Genomic DNA, 14,888 nt, shown 5'->3' on the forward strand with positions numbered 1-14,888 from the left:
CTGGGATTTTGCTAGGGGTGTGTGTCTGGGAGGGGGGGGGCGCTCACCAAGATGACATTCCTAAATAGAAGACGAAAACGATTTTAATATATTATGTATTACACAGGGATGGAAAATGCTTCGTTTCTTTTCGTTTTATCTTATACTTCATTTCTACTTTCGTTCTGTACATATACATAAATTTTATTTTCTTTTTTTTTCTTTTTTTTTGGGGGGGCGGGGGGGCGGGAGGTAAGGGATGGGCGGAAAAGAGGTACCTCTAAGTGAGGGTGAAGTGAATCACAGTCCCCCCTCCCCGATCCAACAATAAGCATATTTAACTGTTTTCTTTTTACCTGAATGTATTTAAATTGAAGAAGTACATAAACTTTAATGTCCTGCTACAAGTAAAACATCCCCCACCACACACACACACACACACACACACACACACACACTTTAAAAAGCCATGTAATTGTTTAATACTTCAAAAGTTACACTGTTGTTACGTGCTCGGTGAGAGTTATAAAGTTCGTTCGATTTGTAGTAGGCACGTCCACTTTGCTTCGGTTACCGTTTAATTCTTTACACTGTTTCCCCCGAATCTTGATGTTCTGCATCTTGATCAAATTTTCTGTATTTCCCAAGCCATTGCCTATACCACGCTCCTCCTTACCGCGAACGCGCAGACCTGACGTCGAGGTTGATGAATTGGTTCCACCCAAACTATAGGTCCCCACGCGATCCCTCATAGAAAGATGCCGTCGGTTGCAATACAAACATTTGATCATCTCCCGGAATGCATGTCTATATTTGTTACTTAGGAAGGAATAAATGAATGGATTCATGCAGGCGTTGAAATATGTCAGCCATTGCGCAAAGGGAAATAGATATTTTACAATGACCAACCACGATGCTGATTCTTCTACAAGCAGTTCGAAATCAATAATGATTTTGAGGGAGTAGAGTGGGAGCCACGAGAGTGCAAATACCACCACTACTACAGACAGCATCTTGACTACCTTGATCTTGGACCTGTAGATAACGTTTGAGGTGTTTGCCGTGGGACTAGGTGGTCTCCGGTTAACAACTATGACAGTTATCATCGTATAACAAACAGAAATGATAAACAGTGGCACTATGTAGTTCAGAAACAATATGGCTACCATGAAATAAACTTTTCTTTGGTTAGGCAACCAGCCATCATAGCACACCCAAATACTTTGCTCAGGGTGCAATTCGTGCTTGTATACAACAGCCCATGGAATTGGAACGAGGAACGCGTAAAGCCAGATGATACCAATGATCACTTTGGCAGATGATTTGGTGATCTTGTAGGAACTGCAATTGAAGGTGGTGCAGATTGCAAGGTACCTAAAAATAATCAAAAGACGAAAACAAACTGAACACTGTATTGCGAACGAAATATTTCTCCAGTACACAAGAAAGCACCAGATTTGTCAAGTATACATTAATGGGATTGGTGAGATTTTGCACGAGTGTGAGCAAAAAAATAAATAAAATAATAAAATAATAATACACATAAACACACTCAATCAGTCTTTTCCTTAAATTTCTACTGAAATTTGTTCCGGATCTGGATCTTAAAAACCTTTAAAATGCCCGTTTTCTGTACAGTTAACTCCGTTATTAATGCATTTTCATAAGTGTCCAGTTACTTGTCAATATGGTTAATGCTTCTTTCTCTTGACATTTTGATCATTGAATGGTTATTTTGTTTGTTTGCTATGCATTTCTTTCACTAACAACATGGTGTTATATTGAAACGTAACTAAGCTCCTAGCACTGGATACCTAGGTATTCACCAAAACCACTGAAGTAAACCCGTTCAAAACACAATCTAAATTGCCATTTGTCTACCTTGAGTCTCTGATTCTTGCAGACAACCTTGATAACTTGATTGGAAAAGATCTTACTCCTGTTGAACCAATTTGTGTTTAGAGGGTAGCAAATAAAACCGTGTCTATCATGAGTGACTGTTTCCATCCTGCTCACAACCTTTCTAATTTGTTACCAAGCAACTCCAGTCTTTTAGTTTATAAGAGTAGTAAACGATTTGATGTAACTTTTATCCTTCAGTTTTATTCATACAGCTTTTACAGTGTGTAATACAACGATGCTTTTACAGAGCGATTTATTCCTGGTATTGGATGTTTTATACATTTATTGGCTAAATAAACCTGTATCCTTTTAGCTGACAGAGCACTACAGAGCGCTCAAAATTCTACTCTGACCTTCACTGAACCCGTTCATCATCCGTCTAAACCAAAGCGTCAGAAAAGTTTCTTCCTTGCAGACCATTCCATCAATAATGAGACCCGCACACTACATCTATCAGCGTAGGCTAGTTTATTGCCTTAATAAGGAATGCAATCTATGACCCGAGCGTGAGACAATAAAAGTCAATACATAGGCCTATATCTGATAAAGCTTCATCGGTGATTGATGATGGGGCTTTAAAAAGGCATCAACAATGAGATTGATGCCACAATACTGAGACAGTTTTCAGGCCAATCAAACGAACTAAGTGACCCAATGTAATACCCAATTAAGTTGAATCAGATCTTAAGTTGACTCTACTAAAACCGTCTATGAACTTATTTCTTTATTCATTCATTTACTTACTATTCTTTATATATTTTCTTAACCTAAATATTCATCTTTGTAAAATAGAGCCCAGATAACAGACAGATTGCAAAGTTCTCTTAAACCCAAGGTAACATTTGTAGACTGATAATTTTTCTGCCGTTGCCTTGTTTGTCTAGGACCTTACTACATGTAATTGCTTTTTACAAGTTAAAACCCTTATCACCAATATTTTGAAGACAACAAACCAATAGCAAATACTACGTGCAAAAGAAAAGAATCCATTAAAAATAACAAAGCTGTTCGGACCTTTAGATATTCCGGGGCATTTGATTTTGCAATGGATAGATTCACCCCTGTTAATTTAAAGTGAACATCAATGGCGATAAAAGGCTCAAGAACAATTTAAATTTCTTCAAAACATCTTACTTAACACCGATATAAAATCTCATTTAAGGTATTACTTCAAATTGACCTTCGATTAAATCCAGCTATCAATTTATCAGTAATAATTATCAGTTTAAGAAAAATAGAGAAAAAGTTGTAACTGTGGATTTCAAAGTGGCAATTTTTAATCCGTACACTAAAGGGATTCGAGACGTTAGGATCTTTTTTGTGAACACTGTATATCGATTTCAAACAGAATTCCCTCACCCGAACAGCTATCAATACCGTTTTAACGCCTACTTAATCACAACCAAAATTACTGTAAGTCAATGCCAGGAAATTTTCTTGAAAGGTTTGCTTCTGATTTCATCAACAAAATACAAAATGATCCCTTTGTTTAACGGTACATATCTCCTAAATAGAAAAAAGAAACTAGAAAAGCACTCAGAGAGCGCAGACCTCCGCCAAGGCAGCAAAGTCTCCATCCAATGCCGTTTCACCCCTAAATTTTCATTCTATAATGGTTTAGTTTTTTGATTTTTGATTATTTTAATAATTAAAATTATTGATTGATTATTAATCCGGATCACCACCAAACCCACTTCTGACAGTTCCTGAAAATTTTATCAAAATCGGTCCATAACTTAGTGTTTTGATTTTGGATTATTGATTATTGATTGATTTTTGATCCAGATCACCACCAAAAACTAATCACTTCTAAGTTAACCCATTTCTGACCTACCCTGAAAATTCCACCGAAATTCACTCGTAACTTTTTGAGTTATGTTGATGACAAACAGACAGACAAACAAACAGGGGTAAAAACATAACCTCCTTGGCGGATGTAAAAATTGTACCACACTTTAGTCCACACTTTAGTCGTCAATCTTGCCAATTTTTTAATAAAATATCTTGCTCAGTCGAAAAACGATCGCTATTTTCCACCAGTTTACAAAGCATCTAAATTAACGATAAATGATTGACCACCCTGCGTACAGACCGTGAAGGTATCATCGAAAGTGCAAAGCCCTTCTGGCTGTCAAGTTCCTATATTGGTGAAGGTACGAGTGCTCACAAATGAAGAAATAAAAAAGGAAAGTGTTGTTCTGAGGGGTGATGGTATAGATGTCCCCAAGACTGTACACAGGGTTTGCAGAAGGGTGGAGGGCACAGGTGATGACCATAGGTCACCACGAAGTGGTCGCCCAAAGAAGACTAGAGCCAGAGACAACATGGGTCTTTTCATGCTGTCAAAGCTTAGGAGATGTGAACTGTGCAGCAAATTAGCTTTGCAGTGGGCTGCGTAATTTACAGGTTGGAAGTAGCAAAATAACAGTTCAAAGAAAGCTCCATGCTACAGGAATTAACACCAGGGTTGCCAGGAGAAAGCACTTATCATCTTGGTAAACAAATGGAGAAGAGTGGCATGGGATGCAAGAACCATTGTATTTTCTGTTGAGGCCATATTCACTGTTAATAACGTGAGTGGACAAGGGAGAGTATGGAGAACATCATCAGCTTCTTATCTGCCAGAGAATATGCATTTTCTCGCTAGACAGTTCGTTTTAATAATGGTTTTTGGGTGCATTGGCTTCTACAGAATCGGTAAACTGGGGTTGATGCATGAAAACATGAAACACAAGCGTTACACTGACATTCTGGAACAGCATTTTTTCCCAAAAATATATTTGGGACAGGAAACATGAATTCATATTCCAAAATGCTTACGCACACCCCTCAGAGTGGCTTTACCAGCATGGCATCAACAGGGTAGATTGGCTTGCCCAATCCCCAGACGCAAAGAGAATCTGTGGAATGAGACTGGAAATCAAGTGACAGAGGATCGCCCCTTTACTAGAAGTGCTCTAATCCAAAATGACTTTAGAGCCTGGGCCAACGAAGTCCCAAGAAGAAAACTGGCCGTTATCCGTCTTTGCCAAGAAGGATGGTGGCCATATTGAAACCACGTGGCTAACCTACAAAATATTAATTCTGACACAATAACATGTGTAATTTAAGGACAAAACATTGGTCTGTTAAACTTTACTAATAGAGATACTAACTTGACATAATCAATTTTCAAAAAAAAAAAAAAAAGGCAAATTGATGAACCTAACAAACTCAACTGTTATTCACCTTCAAGCAAAATGGTGCAATACGGTGTCAAATTGAACCTAACAAACCCAGCTGTTATTCACTTACGAGCAAAATAGTGTCATCCTATATATATAAGAAACTAGAAAATTAGCATTTTTTTCTAAGCTTCTAAATAATTGATAAATAAATTAATATATATATTAAATCAAATATAATCATAAATAATAAATCAACAGGTATGTCAAAGCAACAGTGAGTTAATGCTTACCGATCTATAGCTATTGCTGTCAAAGTAGAAATAGAGCTCACAACAGCGACACATGTGATGAAGGGCAATAGTTTGCACATCAGCCAGCCCATGACCCAACCTAAAGTAAGAAAACAAACAAACTAAAATACAATGTACAAAGAAATATTACATGTATTTTTGAACTGAATTTCAGATTAGCTTTGTCATTCTTTGTCCATATACATCCCTGTAAACATGCAACCAAATATCCTCCTTAACGTGCTTTATTCGACTCACAATGACCCATAAATGTGCTGTCACACCTAGCGTAAAAGAGGTACGTCCAAATATGGTGTGTCAATTACAGTAAGTCCATTATACGCACAAGGTTGAGTGTATAAAATCACCCCTTTTCCAGCGTATGAGAAAGAACAAATAATCAGCGTGGAAATAAGGTATTGAAAGCGTATTTTAAACCGTATAACTTGCGTTTGAATATCGCATGAGTAATTAAGGTGTGTCATCGTATGCGTAACGGATGAGTATTGGATATCAGCGTTTAAGTAGCGTATATTCATGAGCGTTTCAGTGCCGTATATAAAAGTATGATTAGCGCAAATGAGCGTATGAGTAATGTATGTATAACGTGCTTATGTTTTGTTCATAATTATGAAGTGCAGACTGGATTTAATCCAACTGGGATCAAAATTATCTACATCTGTCATCAACCATCATGGGAGGTTGTGATGAAAACGACAAAAGGTACAGGATGCGTTTGTCACACGGTAATCGTGCGTTAGGTAAACGCAAAATGCGTTCGGCATACGCTTATATACCACAAAGGACAAGACAATATACGGTAGGCATACCAGTAAGTTAACATACGTTAATAATTCATCAGAGCCACGTCCCACGTACGCGACTAGTTCGTCAGTATTAGGCTGTCTAGCGTATGTCTAGCGTAGCCCTAGTGTGTAACGTATGGGTAAAGTACGACTCCAACGGGAGTATACGCTGAAAAATTTTGAACGTGCTAAAAGATATCTAGGCGTATCTAGGCGTATGCAAAACGTATACGGCGTAGTAACAAAGATTCAACTGCGTTTGTCTGCATTAGTGCAATGCGCTATATAGTGTGACAGAGTCCAAATTTTTGTCCGTTTAGGTAACTTTAAAGATATGATATTGACCGTTATTTGAACTACAGTTTACTGTTGGTTTTAAAAACACTTTTATGCAGTTCATTTTTGGGTGAAATCATAAAAATAGTGGATTGCCAACTGGATCAGATCCAATCGGTGTTGTAGAGCTACCCCCGCTCTCTCAAACTGGTAAAGCTATGATGATAATGTGAAAATGGCACTTTATTTATACCATATTATTACAAAGCGTTGGAATATGTTTTCCAAATGCTAATCATGCGCTAGGCATAGGCCTACATTAAAGAGTAAGTGCAATGGAATGCTTTTATTTTCTTAATTAATCATTGCAGATACGTTCAATATCCTACTTGTTCACGACTATTATGTTACACATGCGCTACGCAAAGCCAAGCTATATCGGTCAACGTATGAAAAACTTATCGTAATTTTAACTTCATTCTACCGTACGCTGAAAATATTCCCTCTGCGTATCAGAATGTGCACCAACGTTTACCTGCATACGCGAAACGTATACGACGTAAAGCTTTCAAATCCCTTGCGTTTGTCTGTGTATGTGAAAATTTTCCCATACATGGGTAGACCTACTATACGCTATAGTGAGACATGGCCTTTAGCGAAAAGATACAGATAAAACCCGCTGGTTTAAGTGGCAACCATCCAAAAGCTAGGCTTACATAATTCAAAAGCTTCGCAGAATTGAATGCCGGAGCAACAAGTGTATATTTCCTGCTTGGAATGATCACAGTTATATCTTCTCAGGGGAAAAACTTTTATAGTTCTGAATGGGTATGTAACATTCTCTGTTGGATGTCCGAGATCAACATTGTCTACTAATAGATTATATGCGCATCAGCTGGCCTCTGGTACAGAGTAACACATATTGCCGTAATTGGGTCCGACAAGGCTTATTTTGCTATTGAAATTTTAATATCCATGTCGTTGACTACTGCAGTAATTTGAGGGCGATTAGTTCTAAAAATGCAGTTTCGTCCAATAGACACTGAAATTGCTTGAATGCTCTCAAAAAAGGGTGCAAGAGACGAAAGAAAACAGTTCGGCTACTATTTTAAATTATGGTAGAAGGTCTATTTCTAATTGAATATTCGGAAGGCAACTCGCGTTGATTTTGAAAAGCATGTCTAGAAAACATCATTAATTTCTGCATTCTTGATCCAGAAATGACCCGTTTTAAAACAGTTGGCGTGATTCGGCAGAAATCACCAAATTTGACATTTTCCTCAAATCCTTTGCTAAATAATACAGGCATTCCACCTGCCTTAATCTCAACACCAGTGACATATCAGAGTTCCATTTTTTTCTCTGAATTGAAAAAGACTGCAGCTTAAACATATTCAAAACGACTTTCACAAAAAAATAAAGCATTTAAGTTCTATTTTAGATACTAAACTTTTGAATGCAATATACCCGCTAAAAATCCTAGTGGGTCATTGCAGACATTCCAGGCATTCGAGTGGGTCATATGTCTGAGATGGTAAATGAGGTCCTTCACGAAGGAACTTTAACGCTCTGAATGTATCTCTTGAGTCTGAAGCAATAGATGTGAAATGTGTGCCTTTGTCACATTTGGAATTGCGATCGCGTCATTGATCTTACAATATATAGACTAAAACATTCAATAGGCAAAGCAAGCAAAGATGTTCACTTTTCAGATTTCAGTTTTCAATAATGTCTCGAAGGATACATTTAAAGTTGCTGCACCTTTGCTTCTATTCCAGTGAAATTGAACAATAATAGTCTGGAATGGTTGGCGACCAGCGGGACTGGTAATTAGACTTCTATCTTCCCTAGAGTAATCTTTGTGATAAGACAGCATGCCAAAGGTCGAGTCAGTGTATAAACTAGATATACTAAATGGAAAAAAAACAATTAACCAATAAGTGATCATACATTCACAATGGATAGTTTTGGGGTTGCCTAATATAATTTTTATTGGTTTGGACTACGGACTTTTACTATGTACATCTTCCTTAACCTAGCGAGAACCTTTGATCATTTAACAGTACATAAATAGCTCTGACTGTATGTAGCGCAAAGCTATGCTGATCAAATTCACAGATTTTAACACTTTAATTTACCTAGATTTCTCCTGAGTGTGGAATGCAATTACAAACATTGCTATCTGCATGGTGCCTAGGTTCAAACTTTAACACTTGATTTAATATCGATGTCTGATTTTCATTGGACATGTATAAATTGTTCACATGTACAATGTTTGGGGGTGAATGGTGGCTTTTGACCTCAAATGAATAAAAGAGAGATTGGTTAGATTTTATGGGGAGACACTTGTGGCTGTATTTTCAAGCAGTCCCTCATCCTACCCCACCCCACCCCAAAGGGAAAAGGCACGCCTTCCCCTGATAACGACGATCATTGATGACATAAGGCTTAGGAGAAGGGGGACAAGGGTGGGTTTATTCCAACTCCAACCCACATTTTAGCAAGCCAATCCGATGCACAGGAAATAGGAGCTAAGCGGGTGCAGTGCATTTCTTAAAGCCAAATTTGATACTTTCGTAAGTTATTGAAATGGGCCGAAACCCCAGTCAATCGTTGGCTAGTTTTTTTTTTTTTTTTTTTTTTTTTTTTTTTTTTTTTTTTGCTGTTACCTGTACCCCCTCCCACGTACTATTAATTTTTTTCCTGAATAGTTACCCCCTCTCCCTTCCCCCACACTTAAAAATCCCCTTACGCGCTTGGATGATGATGATGATGAAGGAATAAATTGCGTATCCAAGGGGTCTGAACTACCAAGAAAGAAGTACGTTGAGTACAGTGATAACTCTAGTGTTAATTTTGTCTCTTTTACACACAATTCACTTAAAATGATAAGTGCGCCGAGTAGCTATAAATCTCTCTTTGTCCCAAATGTGCCCATAAAATTTAGCAGAAGTGCTGAGATTGCTTTTGCCTCGAATTGGCAAACCATTCTATGTACACCATAGTCTGGGCATAAGTACGCTCACCACCAGTGGCAAATTTCATGCACACATTTGGGACAAAGAAAACCATAGAATTTTGTTAAACATTTAAGTATAAAACGCAGAAATACGTCTCCATGGCCCGATATTTAATGGCCAGTTAAAGATTGCCAAAGATTATTGGAAACAGTTGTGTTTCCCATGAGTCGTCCCTAAAGCCCAAGTGCCACACTACAAGAATCACGCTTGATTCAGACTGTGTTTGCAACTCACTTGAATTTTGCTTCTAAACAAGTTTCTGGCGAGCGTATTCTAGGATGTCCCATTATGAGCAAACGTCATGATAAAGAATATCTCTACACTGTTAAACTAATAACCTGCACTTTTTGTGATTCTGAAAGGAGAAAAGCGCTTTAATCAAACGCCACCTTCCTATAAAGGTTTTTATCAATATTTTTTAAATTGAATATGGATAAAATGTTTTATGGATTTAATTATCTATCCTTCATTAGAGGAAACAAAATGATACTAACAACTTTTAAGTTAATTTCTAGATGAGAGCTGTGACAAGCAATGTGACCATTTGTTTGGGAAAAGTGCAGTTTGCTGGTGGGAAAAAATGAAGAAGAAGAACGAAGAGCCCATACTAAGCAATAAGGATTGTCACATGTAGCTGCATACCCGAAAACGATTATTGCAAGACGTCACCTGTAACGGTCGATAAATCTGGACGAGCGGTAACATGTCAAAGAATAGGAAAATATGTTTTCATATGCCTCCCACTGGCGTTATCTACTTTATAAGAGAAGAGTTTGCTGTGATGATAATGACAAACAGCACGCTTACAATTGCACGCACTGTGGGGTTTCTTCTAAAATCATTGATATCCAATCAATGATATCCAATCATTGATAGCCAATCCATAAAAAACATTGGTAATGTTGAGTAAAGTGAAAAGCAAATTCAAAATTTCGTTGTTATAAAAGAAAGCGTACAGAAAACATGACAAACAGCGTTTGGGGTGTAAAAAATATTGCGTGTGTGTCATATTCCTATAACAAAACCTTGATCCAATTAATTCATACGAACCTAGTAATGAGCATCATTTATCCGAATATATACAACATCAGTGACTTGTTGCAGAAACTCAATGTTCTGAGGATTAGCAATTATCTTTGAGCCTTACTATTAACCCTACTGAGCACCCGTGGCATCAATTGGAGTGTTCATTGCAAAGGAGAGCCAAATTAAACTACCAATAATCTGGACCGCCTCCGCCAAGCTCTTTAGAAAAAAATGGGACAATATCCCGCAAAACCGAACCATTACCCTTGTTCAGGCAAGCCGTGCCGCCTACGGGACATAATTGCAGTACGCGGTAGACAAACACGCTATTAGACAGTGATTTTTAACGAGCACGCCCTAATGAAAATTGTGTGTAAATTAGGTGATATTTGGTGTTGTCTTTTTAATTAAATAGACATTTCTCTATCTCTGTGGAAATCACAGTGAAACAGCGGATTTGAAGGGGTACATGTGATAAATGTGAATAAACAGTATTTAATATGCATATCTTAAACGCTATTTTGTAGTTTCTGTACCATTGGTTATGTTAGTTAAGGTATCTGGAATATAAATCACTATTCATAACAATTTACACCCGTGATGAGATAATTTGTGAATAAGAGCACAAGACACCGTGGGTGGGACAACCTTTTTGACCAATGTTGTACGTTGTACATATTTATACAGCTCCATTTTAGTAGCGTGTTTCTGTAAATGGAAAATGGGGGATACTGCGCTAGACTGATCCTTGGCATCTTCATGACTGATACAAATATAATTAACTAGTCAGGGTGTACTTTTTGATCAAAGAGATGAACATTTATAAATTATACTGATACGCAGATATACAGACAACAAAAAAAAAACATATTATTAATACATATATGTCTCTAAGACCAAAGTGGCTTTCTGATAAATTGCGGCCTGCTTCCGGTGGCCGTTTTGACGTCATACCGATATTGAATAATTCCGATTATCAGACCTTTGGTTTCCTTGGTAAATTGCCATGTTTATTTTGTAATTAATGGCAATGATGCCGCAAATTCTGCTTCACGGTGCCAATAAGTGCTGCTTATAGCTCAATACGCTCAACAAGACCACAACAGATGAAAAGATATTGAATCAACATCCAATTCATGTTTGAAAATTAAACTTACGCTAATTTTATTTCATCACATGAAACATACTGCTTCTTTTAAAGCAAGTAAAGCAATTTTCACGCTACATTTTCACACAAAAACACCGCTACTCTTAAAGCTTCAATCTCAATACTTGCAAACAAAATTCTAACGTAAATGCATTATGGTTATTTCTACCTTTTACTTTGATGTTGATTGTGCAAAAGAACAGTTCCGTTTACCTATTAAATAACTTGACATATTGTTGAAAGTGAGACCAATCCTAGGATCTTATTATGAATCAGTCGTAACAGTAATGTCAAATGAACCATACCAACCTTGTTAATGTGTTCTAGAAATTGTTCACCTTAACTGATCTTAAATGTGTGGGCCTTAATGTGTCATCTTTAAATTATTTCAAATGACTTTCATATAGGCAATTTATCATGTCTACTTTCAATCTGACTGTTTTCACAAAATACCAACGTGCAACAAAATTCTATATATTATCGAAGTACTTGATAGATCATATTTAGCCTACCTTTTATGTTTATAAAAGAATTCATTGCCATTGTAATAGATCAATTACATTTATCAATAAATGTCTTTAAAAATTCTATTTACTGTTTTCAAGCGGTGGATTTACAACTTACCTGAATATATGTGCGTGACCAGAGTAGGCATTATACACACGATTGAAGATAATAGATCAGCAACAGCCAAATTCCCAATGAAAAAATTGATCACCGTGTGCATCCATTTATTTTTGTACACGACAGCGATCACTAAAGAGTTCCCAAAAACTGCTAAAACGAATACTATTGTGTAGACGAGACTGAAAACTGTTATCGTGCCGGGGGACAACTTGATTCGTGAGGACACGGTTCCATTTTCTCCAAATGCAAATGAGCTCTCGTTGTCACTCATATTTAAAACGATGTTCCCGTACATACTGGAAATTAGGTCCTGTCTGGTATTTCCGCAGTGATATTAGCGATGACCTCTTTGTCGACGGGTTGATCACAAAGTAGTGCGAATGCAGGCTTGACCATGTCGTACATTTTACACTTCATTAATTAAAAAAATTGATGCTTTAATATCCTAGAAACGTGTTCATTAAATGACAAGTTAGCATCCGACAAACACTTATATATACTGTTTCATCGCGAGGCAATTTCCAATGTAACGCCTGATAAAGGGCCTCCCTTTTAAATACCCTCGCTGTCATGACGTCACTTTGTCAGAGACAATATGCTTCCCTCATTGGTGTGGATGGCAAAAGACAACCAGACTTCTTATGGTCAGTACAATAGCGCTGCAGTTCCACAGTGGTCAAAATACACGACTGTCATTTGTCACATTTCAAGAAGTGTCGAAAGATTTTACCTTTACAAAAAAATTATAGAGCCGGAGGGATTATTTTCCTGCAATGAATATCACTAGGTAGGAAATGCATTTCTATACATACATCTGGAGTCTTTGTAATAGGCTTAGATCTAAAGCTGCTAAACGAATTGTACAAGAAAAAATGTTCCTATCATGACGTTCTCTAACAAATAAATGAAGCACTATGAAAGATTATAAATTATCATAACCGTCATTCGGTCACCCGAGGGAATGGACAATTGCTGCATATGGCAGATTTCCTTACCAAGAGTACTTTTGATTTTGTTCTTATACGGATGCTTATAAACCCCGTGCATTTTGTTGTTGAGCAAGATGCACAAGTGGCAGCTTTACTTAAAAGTAAAAATCTTAATTTCTCCTCTTTCCGTTTCTACACATCAGCTTTTCTAGAGACTAATGACAAAGAAGTAAAAATTATAAAGACGAAAGACAGGAATAAACGAAAATCGTGACTCCATTATGTTCAAATTAATTCAGCTGTTCTAGGAAAAAAGTGCAAAGCACAGAGGCTCGCGCGTAACGTAAATCTATTCATTATTCTATGGGGTCATTCTGCTGAATGTCAAATAAACTTATTAGGATGGTAAGCACGTGCTAATGAACACAGTTAACTAATGGTTGCCATTGGTCTACATTCGATTTTATTTTTTAACGCTTGAAAGCAAGGTAAGTGACACGTTCTTGTGGTAAAATGCCATCAGAATACGCAGATCATAAGGCAAGGTCAGCGGAATTTCTCATGGCAAACACGACGAATTCCTTGAACAATCGATTAGTCAGCAAGAGCTGAAAATTTTTTCCGACAAACAAAGTGTTGCGTGAGTGCACTTACTGAATCATTACGTGGAAATTGAAAGATATCCTACTGTATATATGGTTTCCTGTTGTTGGTTGATAAGAAGACGAGAGAAGGATATCACGTCCCTTTTTACAGGTGGCAGTGATGTGACTGATGACGCAATGTAATACGTTTTGTGCCAGTAGTTCATGTAATACATTTTTAAAATATTGAAACGTACTATTGTTGGTGCTGAAAAAAAGGATGTCATTTGCTTCATATTTCCCTCACAGCGCAATATCTTATAGATAAATTATCCTGTGAAACCATAATCACTTTAAAACCTACTTATTAAAGGTTATGGCAAACTTAAGGTTTTGAACAATGTGTCGATGAAAAAAAAACATATGAGGGACTGTGGCTTCCACAACGTATCTTTGAGGTAATGTACAGCATGAGAAAACACCATAGGAGGATTAAAATGCAAAACCAATATCACTGACACGATAAAGGTCATCATTAGTTTCGAAAGAAGGGGAATAAAATGCTTTTTTAATGAAGAACGTTAGAATTTTTTCTTTTTTGTCCGTGATCATATCTTAGACATAATATCAAACACAAAAAATTTACTCATTTTATTGTGATATTATGTCAAAATAATAATAATAATAATAGTATTAGTATTATTATTATTATTTCAACTCTAGGCAGGGCTTAAACTTTTTCTGTCATACAACGCTAAAGTCAATGACCTGTAACTCATATTTTAAGCTTGCCGTGAAATTTGATCAAGACTTTGGATTTGACATGAACAGAAAACATTACTTTGTCATTTTCCTTGTTACAGAAAGGGATACTATATTCTATCTAGCATTTTCTATAGAATGATCTTCATATAAGCCTACGCAGTACACAATGTACAATGTGTGAAATTGGGTAGGCCTATGTGTGAAATTTGTTGTGGGTCGCCCTGCTTTACGACAGATTATATTCTGGGATTTCATAGCGGTATCGAATTGGTAAACTTTGCGGATTATTACCTATCGTCACCTTCTCAATGCAAATTGTTTCTTCCCCATCGATTATACTTTGAAATCTGAAACTGATGGTATTTTAACG

The 14,888-nt window shown here is 36.9% G+C and overlaps 1 protein-coding gene across 1 annotated transcript; it reads right to left on the bottom strand.

The window, feature by feature from the left end:
- Positions 1–226: 226 nt before the first annotated feature.
- On the bottom strand, positions 227–13,175 carry LOC106181665 (QRFP-like peptide receptor). Its single transcript, XM_013566115.2, has 3 exons — positions 12,238–13,175; positions 5,339–5,438; positions 227–1,353 (listed from the first exon to the last, which is right to left on the bottom strand). The coding sequence occupies exons 1-3, from the start codon at positions 12,533–12,535 to the stop codon at positions 474–476; spliced, it is 1,278 nt and encodes a 425-aa protein (XP_013421569.2). The 5' UTR covers positions 12,536–13,175; the 3' UTR covers positions 227–473.
- Positions 13,176–14,888: the final 1,713 nt, after the last annotated feature.

Source organism: Lingula anatina, chromosome 2 (genome assembly GCF_051362555.1).
Source record: "Lingula anatina isolate TDL-2025a chromosome 2, LinAna3.0, whole genome shotgun sequence".
NCBI classification, from domain to species: Eukaryota; Metazoa; Brachiopoda; class Lingulata; order Lingulida; family Lingulidae; genus Lingula; species Lingula anatina.

Coding starts and splice junctions, on each gene's coding strand:
- LOC106181665 (XM_013566115.2), bottom strand. CDS start 12,535: ATGTACGGGAACATCGTTTTAAATATGAGTGACAACGAGAGCTCATTT. Junction 5,439..12,237: donor GGTCACGCACATATATTCAG/GTAAGTTGTAAA, acceptor TTCTTACTTTAG/GTTGGGTCATGGGCTGGCTG. Junction 1,354..5,338: donor ACAGCAATAGCTATAGATCG/GTAAGCATTAAC, acceptor GATTATTTTTAG/GTACCTTGCAATCTGCACCA.